This window comes from Pristis pectinata, chromosome 33, assembly GCF_009764475.1.
Source record: "Pristis pectinata isolate sPriPec2 chromosome 33, sPriPec2.1.pri, whole genome shotgun sequence".
Classification (NCBI taxonomy): domain Eukaryota; kingdom Metazoa; phylum Chordata; class Chondrichthyes; order Rhinopristiformes; family Pristidae; genus Pristis; species Pristis pectinata.
Window position 1 is genome coordinate 19,435,689 of NC_067437.1, and position 14,278 is coordinate 19,449,966.

At 48.2% G+C, this 14,278-nt stretch overlaps 2 protein-coding genes across 4 annotated transcripts in view; one reads left to right on the forward strand and one right to left on the reverse strand.

The window, feature by feature from the left end:
- Positions 1-997: 997 nt before the first annotated feature.
- Positions 998-3,385, reverse strand: LOC127585608 (uncharacterized). Its single transcript, XM_052043208.1, has 2 exons — positions 3,197-3,385; positions 998-2,348 (listed from the first exon to the last, which is right to left on the reverse strand). Exon 2 carries the CDS (start codon positions 1,949-1,951, stop codon positions 1,121-1,123), a length of 831 nt encoding a protein of 276 aa, XP_051899168.1. The 5' UTR covers positions 1,952-2,348; positions 3,197-3,385; the 3' UTR covers positions 998-1,120.
- Positions 3,386-3,796: 411 nt separating this feature from the next.
- LOC127585487 (GTPase HRas-like) overlaps positions 3,797-14,278 on the forward strand; it is a 38,682-nt gene continuing 28,200 nt past the window's right edge. Inside the window, exons 1-3 of one of the 3 annotated variants that reach the window (XM_052042974.1) lie at positions 3,797-3,918; positions 8,453-8,543; positions 13,596-13,794. In XM_052042974.1, coding sequence (XP_051898934.1) covers positions 13,684-13,794 — 111 coding nt within the window. In that variant the 5' untranslated portion in view covers positions 3,797-3,918; positions 8,453-8,543; positions 13,596-13,683. Of the gene's footprint in view, positions 3,919-5,561; positions 5,581-8,452; positions 8,544-13,595; positions 13,795-14,278 lie in introns of those variants that run through there. The other 2 variants (XM_052042972.1, XM_052042973.1) reach the window with 2 other exon arrangements.

Below are 14,278 nucleotides of genomic sequence, written 5' to 3' on the forward strand. Positions count from 1 at the left end.
GTTTATTATTGTCACTTGTACTGAGGTACAGTGAAAAACTTGTCTTGCATACCGATTGTACAGATCAATTCATTACACAGTGCAGTTACATTGAGTTAGTACAGAGTGCATTGAGGTAGTACAGGTAAAAACAGTAACAGTACAGAGTAAAGTGTCACAGCTACAGATAGTGCAGTGCAATAAGGTACAAGGTCACAACAAAGTAGATTGTGAGGTCAGAGTCCATCTCATCATATAAGGGAACCGTTCAATAGTCTTATCACAGTGGGGTAGAAGCTGTCCTTAAGTCTGGTGGTACGTGCCCTCAGGCTCCTGTATCTTCTACCTGATGGAAGAAGAGAGAAGAGAGAATGTCCCGAGTGGGTGGGGTCTTTGATTATGCTGGCTGCTTCACCAAGACAATGACAGGTAAAGACAGAGTCCAAGGAGGGGAGGCTGGTGTCCGTGATGCACTGGGCTGTGTCCACAACTCTCTGCAGTTTCTTGCGGTCCTCGGCAGAGCAGTTGCCGTACCGAGCCGTGATACATCCAGATAGGATGCTTTCTGTGGTGCCTCGATAAAAGTTGGTGAGAGTCAAAGGGGACAAACTGTATTTCTTTAGCCTCCTGAGGAAGTAGAGGCACTGGTGAGCTTTCTTGGCCGTGGCATCTACGTGATTTGACCAGGACAGGCTGTTGGTGATGTTCACTCCCAGGAACTTGAAGCTGTCAACTCTCTTGACCTCAGCACCGTTGATGTAGACAGGTGCATGTACACTGCCCCCTTTCCTGAAGTCAATGACCAGCTCTTTTGTTTTGCTGACATTGAAGGAAACGTTGTTGTCATGACACCATGTCACTAAGCTCTCTATCTCCTTCCTGTACTGCAACTCATCACTGTTTGAGATAAGGCCTACAACGGTGGTATCATCTGCAAACTTGTAGATGGAGTTAGAGCAGAATCTGGGCACATAGTCATGAGTGTATCGGGAGTAGAGGGCTGAGGACGCAGCCTTGTGGAGCACCAGTGTTGAGAATAATCATGCCGGAGGTATTGCTGCCTATCCTCACTGATTGCAGTCTGTTGGTTAGAAAGTCCAGGATCCAGTTACAGAGGGAGGGAGGTGTTGAATCCCAGGTCTCAGAGTTTGGTGACGAGTTTGCTTGGAATTATTGTATTGAAGTCAATAAACAATAGTCTAATGTAGGTGTCTTTACTGTCCAGATGCTCCAGAGCTGAGTTTAGGGCCAGGGAGATGGCGTCCGCTGTGGACCTGTTTCGGCGATAGGCAAATTGCAATGGGTCCCGGTTGTCTGGTAGGCTGGAGTTGATGCGAGCCATGACCAACCTCTCAAAGCACTTCATGATGGTGGATGTCAGAGCCACTGGCCGGTAGTCATTGAGACATGTTACCTTGCTTTTCTTCGGTACCGGGATGATAGTGGTCTTCTTAAAACAGGTGGGAACCTGAGATTGAAGCAGGGAGAGGTTAAATATGTCCGGAAATACTTCTGCCAGCTGATCAGCACAAGATCTGAGCACACAGCCAGGGACACCGTCTGGGCCAGATGCTTTCCTCGTGTTCACTCTCTGGAAGACTGATCTTGCATCCTCAATGGTGACCACAGGTTCAGTTGCATTGGAGGCTGTCAGGGTGGGTGGTGACGATCCACTTCCCTTCAGTTCAAAACGCACATTTAATGCGTTAAATTCATCCAGAAGGGATGCGCTGATGTTAGCTATGCAGCCCGACTTTTCATACCTCGATTTCTTGTACAGATCAGGATCACCAGATTTGCGTGCAGCAGTCCTGTCCTTCAGTCGGGAGTGGATCTCTCGGTTCATCCATGGTTTCTTGTTTGGGAACACCCGGATTGTCCTCTTAGGTACACAGTCCTCCACACACTTGCTGATAAAGTCTGTGAGGGTGGTGGCATACTCATCAAGGCTGGCAGCTGAGTCTTTGAACATGGACCAGTCCACTGTCTCAAAGCAGTCATGCAGGAGCTCATCTGTTTCCTCAGACCAGCACTGCACGACTCTCCGTACTGGATCCTCCCGCTTCAGGTTCTGTTTGTATGTAGGGAGAAGGAGCACAGCCTGGTGGTCTGATTTCCCAAAGTGAGGACGAGGGGTGGCTCGAAAGTATCTTTGATGGTTGTATAGCAGTGGTCAAGGGTGTTGGCGCCCCTGGTGGAGCAGGACACACTCGAGGTTGGCCTGATTGAAGTCACCTGTGATAATGAAGAGGGCCTCAGGGTATCCTGTCTCAAGGTTGTTGACCATGGAGTATAGCTCACTGAGTGCCGGCTTCACGTCCATCTGTGGTGGGATGTAGACTGCCATCAGGATAGCTGAAGTGAACTCCCTTGGCAGATAGAATGGTTGAATAAGGAAGTTAACTGCTGTGGCCGTGACAAATATAAACTGAAGTATATCTTTACTTCCTGACTCCCTGGTCTGCTCTTCCATCTCCGCCAATAACCTGATTTCTTACAACACTTTCTTATGTAACCACAAGAAATATAACACCTGATCTTTACTCCTTCCTGTCACAATCCAGAAGCCCAAACAATCCTTCCACGTGAAGCAGTGATTCAGCTGCACTTCTACTATGTACTGCATTGGTGGTCAAAATGTGGTCTTCTCTATTTTGGAGAAACCAAATGCAGAGAGGGCAACCATGTAGCAGAGCACGTGTTGAGTCTGCAGGGGTATCTCTGAGTTTCCCCTTCTTGTCACTTTTCCTCTCCATCCCTCTCCCTCTCTGACCTATCTCTCTGTGACCTCCTGCACTGTTAGAATGACGCCCACAGTGAGTTTGAGGAACAGTATCTTAGCTTGCACTGTGCTCATTGTAGCCTTCCAGACCTGATAACAAATTCTACATTTTCAGGTAACCTGTTTTCTCGCTTTGTATCAGAACTGGCCAATTCTGTTGTAGACCCTTCACCTGTAATATTGGCAGTTTTTCTCTCTCCATTAGCACTGACTGACCTGCTGGACATTTCCTACAGCTCTGCATTTTGCAGCTTTTATGTTCTTTTGTTCATATTCTCTTTTTCTAACTCCCTTCACGAACTCATCAATCCTAGCCTCACCTTATCAGACATATTCCCCTCCCATCCATCCCTCCACCACCATTTTGCAACTTAAAACTAACTTGTTTTCTCTCTTTCCCAGTTGGGACAAAGTGTGTTCAACCTAAAGCTTTACCTTTGTTTCCCTTTCCACAGATACCGCCTGACCCGCTGGGTGCTTCCAGCATTTTCTAGTTATATTTCAGGTTTCTTGCATCTGCAGTCTTTTTAATTTTCAAGAAGAAAATGAAGGTCTTTATGACAATCAGGAAACCTGACAACATCTGATCTTTCTTAGATATGGCCCAATATTATGCTGCTATTCTGCTTGTCCTCACACCCCCGGGACCCTGGAACCCCCACAACCCCGAACCCTCCCTCACACACCCCGGGCCACCCCACACAACCCCCCCCTCCCCCGGTCCACCCCACACAAACCCCCCCCCCCCCCCCGGTCCACCCCACACAAACCCTCCTCCCCCCGGGCCCTCCCCCTCCCCCTCCCCCTCCCTGGAATTGTCTCTTTAAAAACTGGGTCCTGATTTTTGTCCATGAGGTGCCTACGTTTGCGGTTTCCCGGATACATTTACATTCACACAACAATTCAATTCACACATTTATACAGCACCGAAACCCCGGCTCGCTGCCCAATTGGTTCAAATGATTCAACGTGTCTTTTTCAGAAAATTGATCTTAGTTGCAGAAATATTGCACAGGCGGCCGGAAGACAGACGGCGAAGGGCCTCGACACCTGCGGCCGTTTGCCGACGTGATTGGTCGGTGCCGGAGCGTCCGCCGATCCCATTGGTTGGGCGGAGGGTCGGAGGACCGGCGTCGTCGCTGGGTGTCGGCCGGTGGGTGAGTGACGGCGTCACGGTGTAGCCGGGGGGGGGGAAACATTGTAGCCGGTGGGAGACAGTGTAACCGGTGAGGGAAACATTGTAACGGGGGGGGGGGGATCATATTATGACCATGGGAGGTAACATGGTAACGGTGGGGGTCACATAGAACACTGCGGCACAGGCCCTTCGGCCCACAATGTTGTGCCGACATTTTATCCTGCTCTAAGATCTATCTAACCCTTCCCTCCCACATCGCCCCCCCCCCATTTCTCTATCATTCATGTGCCTAGCTAGGAGTCTCTTAAATGTCCCTAAAGTATCTGCCCCCACAACCTCTGCCAGCAGTGCGTTCCATGCACTCACCGCTCTCTGTGTGTAAAAAAAATTAACTCTGACATCACCCCCCCCCCCCCCCCCCATGCCTTCCTCCAGTCACCTTAAAATTATGCCCCTTGTGTTAGCCATTTTCGCCCTAGGGAAAAGTCTCTGACTGACCACTCAATCTATGCCTCATATCATCTTGTACACCTCTATCAAGTCACCTCTCATCCTCCTTCTCTCCAAAGAGAAAAGCCCCAGCTCACTCAACCTATCCGTTTAAGACATGCTCTCCAATCCAGGCAGCATCCTGGTAAACCTCCTCTGCACCCTCTCTAAAGCTTCCACATCCTTCCTATAATGATGGGACAAGAACTGAACACAGTACTCTTAAGTGTGGTCTGACCAGAGTTTTGTAGAGCTGCAATATTACCTTGTGGCTCTTAAGCTCAATACCCTGACTAATGAAGGCCAACACACCATACGTCTTCATAACAACCTGATCAACCTGCACAGCAACCTTGAGGGATATATAGATGTGGACTCCAAGATCCCTCTGTTCCTCCACCTTGCTAAGAGCCCAGCCATTAACCTTGTATTCTGTCTTCATATTCAATCTTCCAAAGTGTATCACTTCACACTTTTCTGCGTTGAACTCCATCTGCCACTTCTCAACCCATCCTATCAATGTCCTGTTGTAACCTACAGCAACCTTCTACATTATCCACACCATCACCAACCTTTGTGTCATCAGCAAACTTACTAACCCACCCTTCCACGTCCTCATCCAAGTCATTTATAAAAATCACAAAGAGCAGGGGTCCCAGAACAGATCCCTGCAGAACACCACTGGTCACCGACCTCTAGGCAGAATATGCTCCATCTACCACCACCCTCTGTCTTCTATGGGTGAGCCAATTCTGAATCCACACAGCCAAGTTTCCCTGGATCCCATGCCTCCTGACTTTCTGAATAAGCCTTCCATGAGGAACCTTATCAAACACCATACTAAAATCCATGTACACCACATCAACTGCTCTACCTTGTTCAATGTGCTTTGTCAAATCCTCAAAGAATTCAATTAGGCTCATGAGGCACGACCTGCCCCTCACAAAACCATGCTGACTGTCCCTAATCAGCCTATGCTTCTCCAAATGCCCATAAATCCTGTCTCTAAGAATCTCCTCCAGTAATTTGCCCACCACTGAAGTAAGACTCACTGGTCTGTAATTCCCAGGGTCAACCGTACTTCCTTTCTTGAACAAAGGAGCAACATTTGCCACAGTCCAATCATCCAGCACTACTCCTGTCACCAGTGATGATGCAAAGATCATTGCCAAAGGCACAGCAATCGCTTCCCGTAAGAACCTTGGGTATATCCCGTCCGGCCCTGGTGACTTATCTATCCTAATGTTTTTCAAAAGTTCCAGCACATTCTCTTTCCTCATGTCGACATGTCCACAGCCTGTTGCACGCCGTCCTCAGAAACATCAAGGTCTCTCTCACTGGTGAATACTGAAGCAAAGTATTCATTAAGGACCTGCCCTTCCTCTTCCGACTCCAGGCACGTTTCCCTGATCGGTCCTACCCTCACTCTAGTCATCCTCCTATTCTTCACATATGTGTAGAACGCCTTGATCCTACTCGCCAAGGCCTTCTCATGCCCCCATCTGGCTTTCCTAAGTCCATTTTTAAGCTCCCTCCTGGTGACCTTGTAACTCTCCAGAGTCCTGTCTGATCCTTGCTTTCTAAACCTCAGGTAAGCTTTGTTCTTCCTCTTGTCAAGAGATACTATGTCTTTTGTCAACCAGGGTTCCTTCACTCTACCATCCTTACCCTGCCTCAATGGGACAAACCGATCCAGAACACCATGCAAGTACTCCCTAAACAAACTCCACATTTCCGCTGTGCAGTTCCCCAAGAACATCTGTTCCCAATTTATGCTTCCAAGTTCCTGCCTAATAGCATCATAATTCCCCCTCCCCCAGTTAAATACTTTCCCATATCGTCTGCTCCTATCCCTCTCCAAGGCTATGGTAAAGGTCAAGGAGTTATGGTCACTGTCTCCAAAGTGCTCTCCCACTGAGAGATCTGAAACCTGATCAGGCTCACTGCTTAGTACCAGGACAAGTATGGCCTCTCCTCTAGTCAGCCTGTCCACGTCTGTGTCAGGAATCCTTCCCAGACACTCCTAACAAACTCTGCCCCATCTATCCCCTTTACATTAAGGAAGTGCCAGTCAACATTAGGGAAGTTGAAATCACCCATGACAACAGCCCTGTTATTTTTGCACCTTTCCAAAATCTGCCTCCCAATCTGCTCGGTGTCTCTGCTCTATTGGGGGGTCTGTAGAATACTCCCAACAGAGTGATCACTCCCTTCCTGTTTCTGACTTCCACCCACACTGACTCAGTGGACGATCCCTCCAGGACATCCTCCCTTTCTCCAGCTGTGACACTGTCCCTGATCAGCAAAGCCACTCCCCCACCTCTTTTACCTCCATCCCTGTCCCTATTGAAACATCTAAACCCCGGAATATCCAGCAGCCATTCCTGCCCTTGTGACAGCCAAGTCTCTGTAATAGCCACAACGTCACAGTTCCATGTACTTACCCATGCTCTGAGTTCATCACCCTTGTTCCCGATACTTCTCACATTAAAGTAGACACACTTCAGCCCATCCAACTGACTGCAATTTTGCCCTTTCAACTGTCTATCCTTCCTCACAGTCTTTCTAGACTCTGCATTTACTTGTATACTAAATGCACCAACACTCGGTTTCCCATCCCCTTGCCAAACTAGTTTAGTCACAGTGTAGCTGTGGGGGTTACATTGTATGTGTTGGTATGAGTGTAACTGTGGGGGTAACATTGTAACTGTGTGTGTCAGTTCGTGCGTGGTAACATTGTGTTGGGCAGTGGTGGGTGGGTAACATTGTATCTGATGGTAACATTTGTGGGGGGGCAGAACTGGGTGTGGGTAACGCAGTAACTTGGCCATTTGGATTCAGAATTAGCTTGCCTGTAGGAAACAGAGGGTAGTGGTCAATGGGACTTATTTTGGCTGGAAGTCTGTTACTAGTGGTGTTCCACAGGGATCCATACTGGGACAAATTGTGGATGGGAGCATTAGTAGGTTTGCAGACGATATGAAGGTTGGTCGTGTCGTGTAGAAGATTACTACAGCAGGATATCGATCAGTTGCAGATATGGGCGAAGAAATGGCAGATGGAGTTTGATGTGGCCAAATGTGAGATGTTGCACTTTGGGAGATCAAATGTAAAGGGACAGGACCCTGTTAATAGCAAGACCCTTCACAGTGATGATGTGCAGAGGGATCTTGGGTTTGAAGTCTATTGCTCCCTGAAGGTGGCTTCACTGATTGACAGGGTGGTAAAGAAGGCGTACGTCAAGGTATTGAGTTCAGGAGTTGGGAAGTTACATTGCAGCTTTCTAAAACTCTAGTTAGGTCACATCTGGAGTATTGCATTCAATATTGGAAGGATGTGGGGGCTTTGGAGAGGGTGCAGAAGAGGTTTACCAGGATGCCTGAATTTGAGGGGAGACCTGATAGGAGTTTATAAGATGATGAGTGGCATGGATAGATAGACAGGTGGTATCTTTTTCCCATGGTCGAAATATCTAATACCATTTAAGGTGAGAGGGGGTAGGTTTTTTTCACACAGAGGGTGGGGGGGTGGAGGGGACTGGGGACAGGGTGGAGGGGACTGGGGACGGGGTTGAGGGGACAGGAGAGGGAGGCGGTGGAGGGGGTGGGGACGGGGGGGGCTGAGAATTTGAAGACTGAGCTGCTGCTGGTGAGGGAGGACTGTCGGTCGGGGACGGGGATGAACAGGAGGGTGTTGGAGCTGTCAGGTACAGAATGAACAAAGGTACGGTGGGGAGTTGAGGAGCTGTTAAGAGGGAGACACTGTCGTATTGCAAGGGAACAGGGCCCTGCGGCCCATCGTGTCCATGCTGACTGTTGCGTTCCCATCTGTGCCAATCCTGTTTCCGGTGCTTGGCTGGTACGTGGGCAGTTTTGAAATCAGATCTTTCTGTTCCGTTTAATCTCTTCTGCCTTCTGTGGCCTGTTCTCTCCTCCCCCACATCTGCACACTCCTGCCTATCCCCAGCACCACTTTCCCAAGCCTGTACTTGCTTAGAACTTGATACATTTCCTATGTATTGAAAACCTTCTGACTGAACCATTTAACTGTATTTCCCTCTCTAGATGCTGCCTGACCTGCTGATTTCTTTTATTGGATTTACAATGCTGCGGTTGACGCTTCAACACTGAGCTGTTGGACTTGTGGCCGTGTGAGGTGAGGCTTCAGCCAAATGTTACAGCTAAATTCAGCACCTGACTCTGAAAGTTTGGGGGAATGAGAGTTCGTTAGTTGGTAGGAGAGGTTCTGTGATAGTCAGTGGATTTCTGGTCCTTTAGATCAGGAGCTGCTTGTCTTTGAACAGGGAGATATTGGGATCACCCACCCCGGAGCAAAGGCTCCAATCCTGAAAATCCTAGCACAAAGACCAGGAGTTTGGCCCCAAGACAAGAATGGGGCCAACTAGACTTCCTATTGATGACTGCTGAAGAGCACCTCCTGCGACAGTCTGAAGAGACGAGACTCTTTGGTAGTCAGAGGAAGACTGTTCCATCACATGGCTCCGTTTATTCTGGGACGTGGACATTCTTCACAAAGGCAGCACTTGTCTCCCTTGTATCCTTGAGAATGGAGACTGATAAAGGTGGAAATGTCATATGCTGGAGGGCACAGGTTTAAGGTGAGGGGGGTAAGTTTAAAGGCAAGTTTTTTATGCAGAGTTTGGTGGGTGCCTGGAATGTGCTGCTGGGGGAGGGGGTGGAAGCAGATATGACAGCAACGTGTAAGAAGGGTTTAAACAGGCACATGGACAGGCAGGGAATGGATGGATACGGACTACGTGCAGGCAGGTGGGATTTGTTTGGATTGACATTGTGGTCAGCATGGAGATTGTGGGCTGAAGGGCCTGTTCCTGTGCTGTACTGTTCTATATTTTGAGGCATTTGACGAGGTTCCGCATGTTCGGCTGGTCCAGAAGGCACGTGGGCTCCAAGGTGAGGCTTGGTGATCGAGGAGGCAGAGGGTCCTGGTGGAAGGACATTGTGTGACCTGTGGTCCACCACAGGGGTAGGTGCTGGGACCCTGGCTCTTTGTGATGTGCATTAACCACTTGGGGGTTTGATTACAGATGAAGTGAAAGCTTGTTGAGTTGTGGATACTGAGTGAGGTTGTTTAAGGATGCATCAGGATATGGATCGGCTGGAAAGTTGGGCAAAGAAATGGCAGATGGAATTTATTCCTGACAAGTGTGCACTTTGGGAAGTGGGATAGGGGTAGGATGTATTCAGTCATGCTAAGGCACTAAGCAGTGTTGATGAACAGGGGAATTTGGGGTCAAAGTCCATAGAACCCTGAAAGTGGCAACACAGCTCGGTAGGGCCGTGAAGGAGGCATAAGGCAGGCTTGCCCTCCTAGGTCAGCGCACGGAATGGGACGTCATGTTGCAACTTCACAAAACGCTGGTTTGGCCGCACCTGGGAGATCTGCCTGCTCTTCTGGTCATGGCGCTCTAGAAAAGACGCAGGACAGAGAGCAGACGACATTTGCCAGGATGGTGCCTGGATCGGACAACTTTTTAATACTGGCAGAGATTGGAGAGACTGGCCTTGCTGTCTCTGGAGCAAAGGAGGCTGGGGGTGGGGGTGCTGTGATGGGGGTATGTAAGATCATGAGAGGCAGAGATGGTCAGATATGAGGGCATAGTTCTAACATGAGGGGGGGGGTTTAAGGGTAAGTTTTTACAGAGTGGTTGATGTCTGGAACGCACTACAATCAGATACAATTATTATATTTAGAATCGGAACCAGGTTTATTATCACTGACAAATGTTATGAAATGTGTTGTTTTGCGGCAGCAGTACAGTGCCAGACAGAAAATTACAATGTTCCAAAAAATAATAAATTGTGCAAAAGAGGAATAATGAACTGTTCAGAAATCTGATGGCGGAGGGGAAGAAGCTGTTCCTGAAACATTGAGTGTGGGTCTTCAGGCTCCTGTACCTCCTCCCCGATGGTAGTAACATGAAGAGGGCATGTCCCAGGTGGTGAGGGTCCTTAATGATGGATGCTGCCTTCTTGAGGCACCGCCTCTAGAAGATGCCCTCGATGGTGGGGAGGGTTGTGCCCATGATGGAGCTGGCTGAGTCTACAACCGTCTGCAGCCTCTTGTGATCTTGTGCATTGGAGCCTCCATACCAGGTGGTGATGCAACCAGTCAGAATGTTCTCCACCGTACATCTGTAGAAATTTGCAAGAGTCTTTGGTGACGCACTGAATCTCAAACCCCTAATGAAGTAGAGCCACTGGCATGCCTTCTTCATGATTGCATCAATGTGTTGGGCCCAGGATAGATTCTCGGAGATGTTGACACTCAGGAACTTGAAGCTGCTCACCCTTTCCACTGCTGATCCCTCAATGAAGACTGGTGTGTGTTGTCCTGACTTCCCCTTCCTGAAGGCTACAATCAATTCCTTTGTCTTGCTGACGTTGAGTGCGAGGCTGTTGTTGCAACACCACTCAACCAGCCGATCTATCTCACTCTTGTATGCCTTGCGCAGGTCCCTTTTTGAATCTTCCAGCCCTCATCTTAAACCTATGCCTTCTTATTTTTAGTTCCCTTTCCCTGGGAAAAAGACTATGTACTTTCAACCTATCTATGCCCCTCGTGATTTTATACACCTCTATATAAGATCACCCCTCAGTCTCCTGCGCTCCAAGGAATAAAGTCCCAGCCTGCCCAGCCTCTCCCTATAACTCAGGCCTTCGAGTCCTGGCAGCACCTTTGTAAATCTTCTCTGCGCTTATTGCAGTTTAATGACGTCTTTCCCTATAACAGGGTGACTAAAACTGTATACAATACACAGTACAGTTGCCAACATCTTGTACAACTGCAACGTAATGTCCCAACTCTTGTACTTAGTGCCCTGACTGATGAAGTCCAGCGTGCCAAACACCACCTTCACCTCCCTGTCTACCTGTGATGCTGCCTTCAGCAGACTATGTACTTGTACTCTTAGGTCCCTCTGTTCCACAACACCTACCCTGGTTTAACTTGCCAAAATGCAACACTTCACACTTCACAGAACTGAAAGCCATTTATCAATCTTCTGCCGATTTACCTACCTGATCAAGACACCCCTGTAATTTTTGATAACATCAAATAATTTTATTGTGCCCGGATTCACTTGTTTTCATCATCCTCTCTGGCCTAGATTCATGGAATCTCTAGCACAGAAGGGCATTCAGCCTATTGGTGGTGCGCTGTGTCCTCCTACATTATATTTTGTCTGAAGAAATTTCTTATCTGTCCTAGTTTTCCCTTTGTCCCTTGTCTCTGTTGTTAGGCTTGGGTTCCTGCTCTAATTTTATCATCTTGTGGTAGTGACCTCTGTATGTACTGGTTACAAATCCCCACCCTACTGAGGGGGATTCCCTTCTCCCTGGCCTCCTCTCTATTGGCATCATTCCTTTGGTTATCCTGACTCAACTCTGAATTCCTTTTGGTCAGACAACCTATTGTGATATCTCAGGGTCTGGATGTGGAAACGACTTGCTGGGATGGAGCACAGTATCCGGTGTGTTCAGTTGGGCTTGTTTGATTGCATGATTGAGAACTTGCCCTGATTACTGCACGCTGCGTTCTTGTGATCTTTGTCTCTCTCAGAAGAACATCCCAAAGTGGGAACCAACATAGGATTCACTAATGTTGGAAACTTGGTTCAGCATCATCCCCCTGACAACTGCAGTACTGAGCAGATCCAGAGCAAGAAACTGTGGATGCTGGAAATGTGAAATACGAGGAAATGCTGGGAGTGTCCGGAGTCTGGCATTAACTGTTTCCACAAATGCAGTTGACTTGGGCATTTTCTTTTATTGCTCACGAGCTGGGTTTTGTAACAGTTGGTTGAGGAGATTGTTACAGAATTCCTCTGCCCTCGTTGAGTGCCACAGGCTGCTCTATGCCCATGTGACAATTGGACCACATCTTCATATTGGCATCTCTCCTTCAGTGCACTGGCAGCAGACTGCCACTTTGAAGTGGGATTTGATACCAAACCATCTGCTTTGGGCAAGGTCCCATCTCAGAGCAAAGAAAGACACTGGTACTAGGATGCAAATCAAAAATGATGCATGGAAGCTACATGTTGTTGGGCCTTCATGTGACTGCAGGTCCCCAGGTGTCATACAGACCACTCCCAGGTTAAGAACACCCAACTATGGATACAAACAAACTCCCAAAATAGAATTAAATTCAAGAGTCTGATGTGTCTGTACATAGGTTCATTCCAAGGAACAGCAGAACTGGTTTCCTCCCTCTCTCTCCCCACTCTTAGTAATTGTTCTTTCTTATCGGTACTGATCTTGATGCCAATTTATACTAAATGTCCTCCTCCTGTGTATCACCCACATCCCTCCATTCCCTTCATATTCATGTGTCTACCTTAAAAACTTCTTAAACTCCACCAAACTGCCTGCTTCCACTACTACCCCTGGTAACCCACTCCGGGCACCTACCACTCTCTGCGTAAAAAAAAAAAACTTGCCCCTCATGTCACCTTTAAACTCCCCCCTCCCCCCCCCCCCCCCCAACCTTAAAAGCACGTCCTCTGGTGTTTGACATTTTTACCCTGGGGATCAGGGTAAAACCTCTATTAGGTCTCCCCTCAGCCTCTGACACGCTGGGGAGAACAACCCAAGTTTGGCCAACATCTCCTCATAGCTCATACCCTCTAATCCAGGCAGCATCCTGGCAAATCTCTCCTGCACCCTCTCCTCAGTCTCCACATCCCTCCTGTAATGGGGCGACCAGAATTGCACACAATACTCTCAGTGCGGTCTGACTGATGTGTTATACAGCTGCAGCACGACTTCCTGACTCTTGTACTCAACACCTCTACCAATGCCGTTCCCCACCTTATCCACCATACTTGTGTAGCCACTTTCAGTGAACAATGGACCCGGACCCCAAGATCCCTCTGTACCTCAATGCTGTTAAGGGACCTACCATTAACTGTATATTTTCTCCTTTTATTTGACCTTCCAAAGTGCAACACTTTTGATGCCCTTCATTACAAAGCTGTGGAGGAATAGTCACCAGAAGGATTTTGTGTATTTTCTGACATGGACAAAATAGACTCATGGATGTCTATAAAAACGGAACCGGTTCATTACCCATGGACGGACTGTACACTGAAGCAGATGTTTGGATGGTTTGCATTTAAGTGACACTTCCTGAACTTGAAAGCCAATAACAAATGTAAATCTTCTTCAGATTTCAGGTCACGTTGCGGATGAAAATGTTGACAGTTGACTGACGCTGCTGCTGGCTTCGTGCTCAGAGTTGCTGCAGCAACGGGAAGATGACGGAATACAAGCTGGTGGTGGTGGGGGCTGGTGGTGTGGGGAAAAGTGCTCTGACCATCCAGCTGATACAGAACCATTTTGTGGATGAATATGATCCAACGATAGAGGTAAGTGGAGACCCTGAGGTGAAGTAGGGAAATAAGATGCTGCTTTGGAAACTGGAGAAGAAATGGCAATTGTGTAATAGGGACGTAAAAAGTAGGAGCAGCAGGAGGCCATTCAGCTGCTCGGGTCATGTGAAAGGGTGTGAGTAAGTTTGCAGATGACATGAAGGTTGGTGGTGGTGTGGATAGTGTAGAAGGTTGCTGTAGGTTACAACAGGACATTGATAAGATGCAGAGCTGGGCTGAGAAGTGGCAGATGGAGTTCAATCCGGAGAAGTGTGAGGTGGTACACTTTGGAAGGACAAACTCCAAGGCGGAGTACAAGGTTAATGGCAGGATTCTGGGTAGTGTGGAGGAGCAGAGGGATCTGGGGGTTCATATCCACAGATCCCTGAAAGTTGCCTCACAGGTAGATAGGGTAGTTAAGAAAGCTTATGGGATGTTAGCTTTCATATGTTGTGGGATCGAGTTTAAGAGCCGCGAGGTA

What these genes read in the sequence shown, in the direction of transcription:
- LOC127585608 (XM_052043208.1), bottom strand. Translation starts at nt 1,951, where the DNA reads ATGTTCAAAGACTCAGCTGCCAGCCTTGATGAGTATGCCACCACCCTC.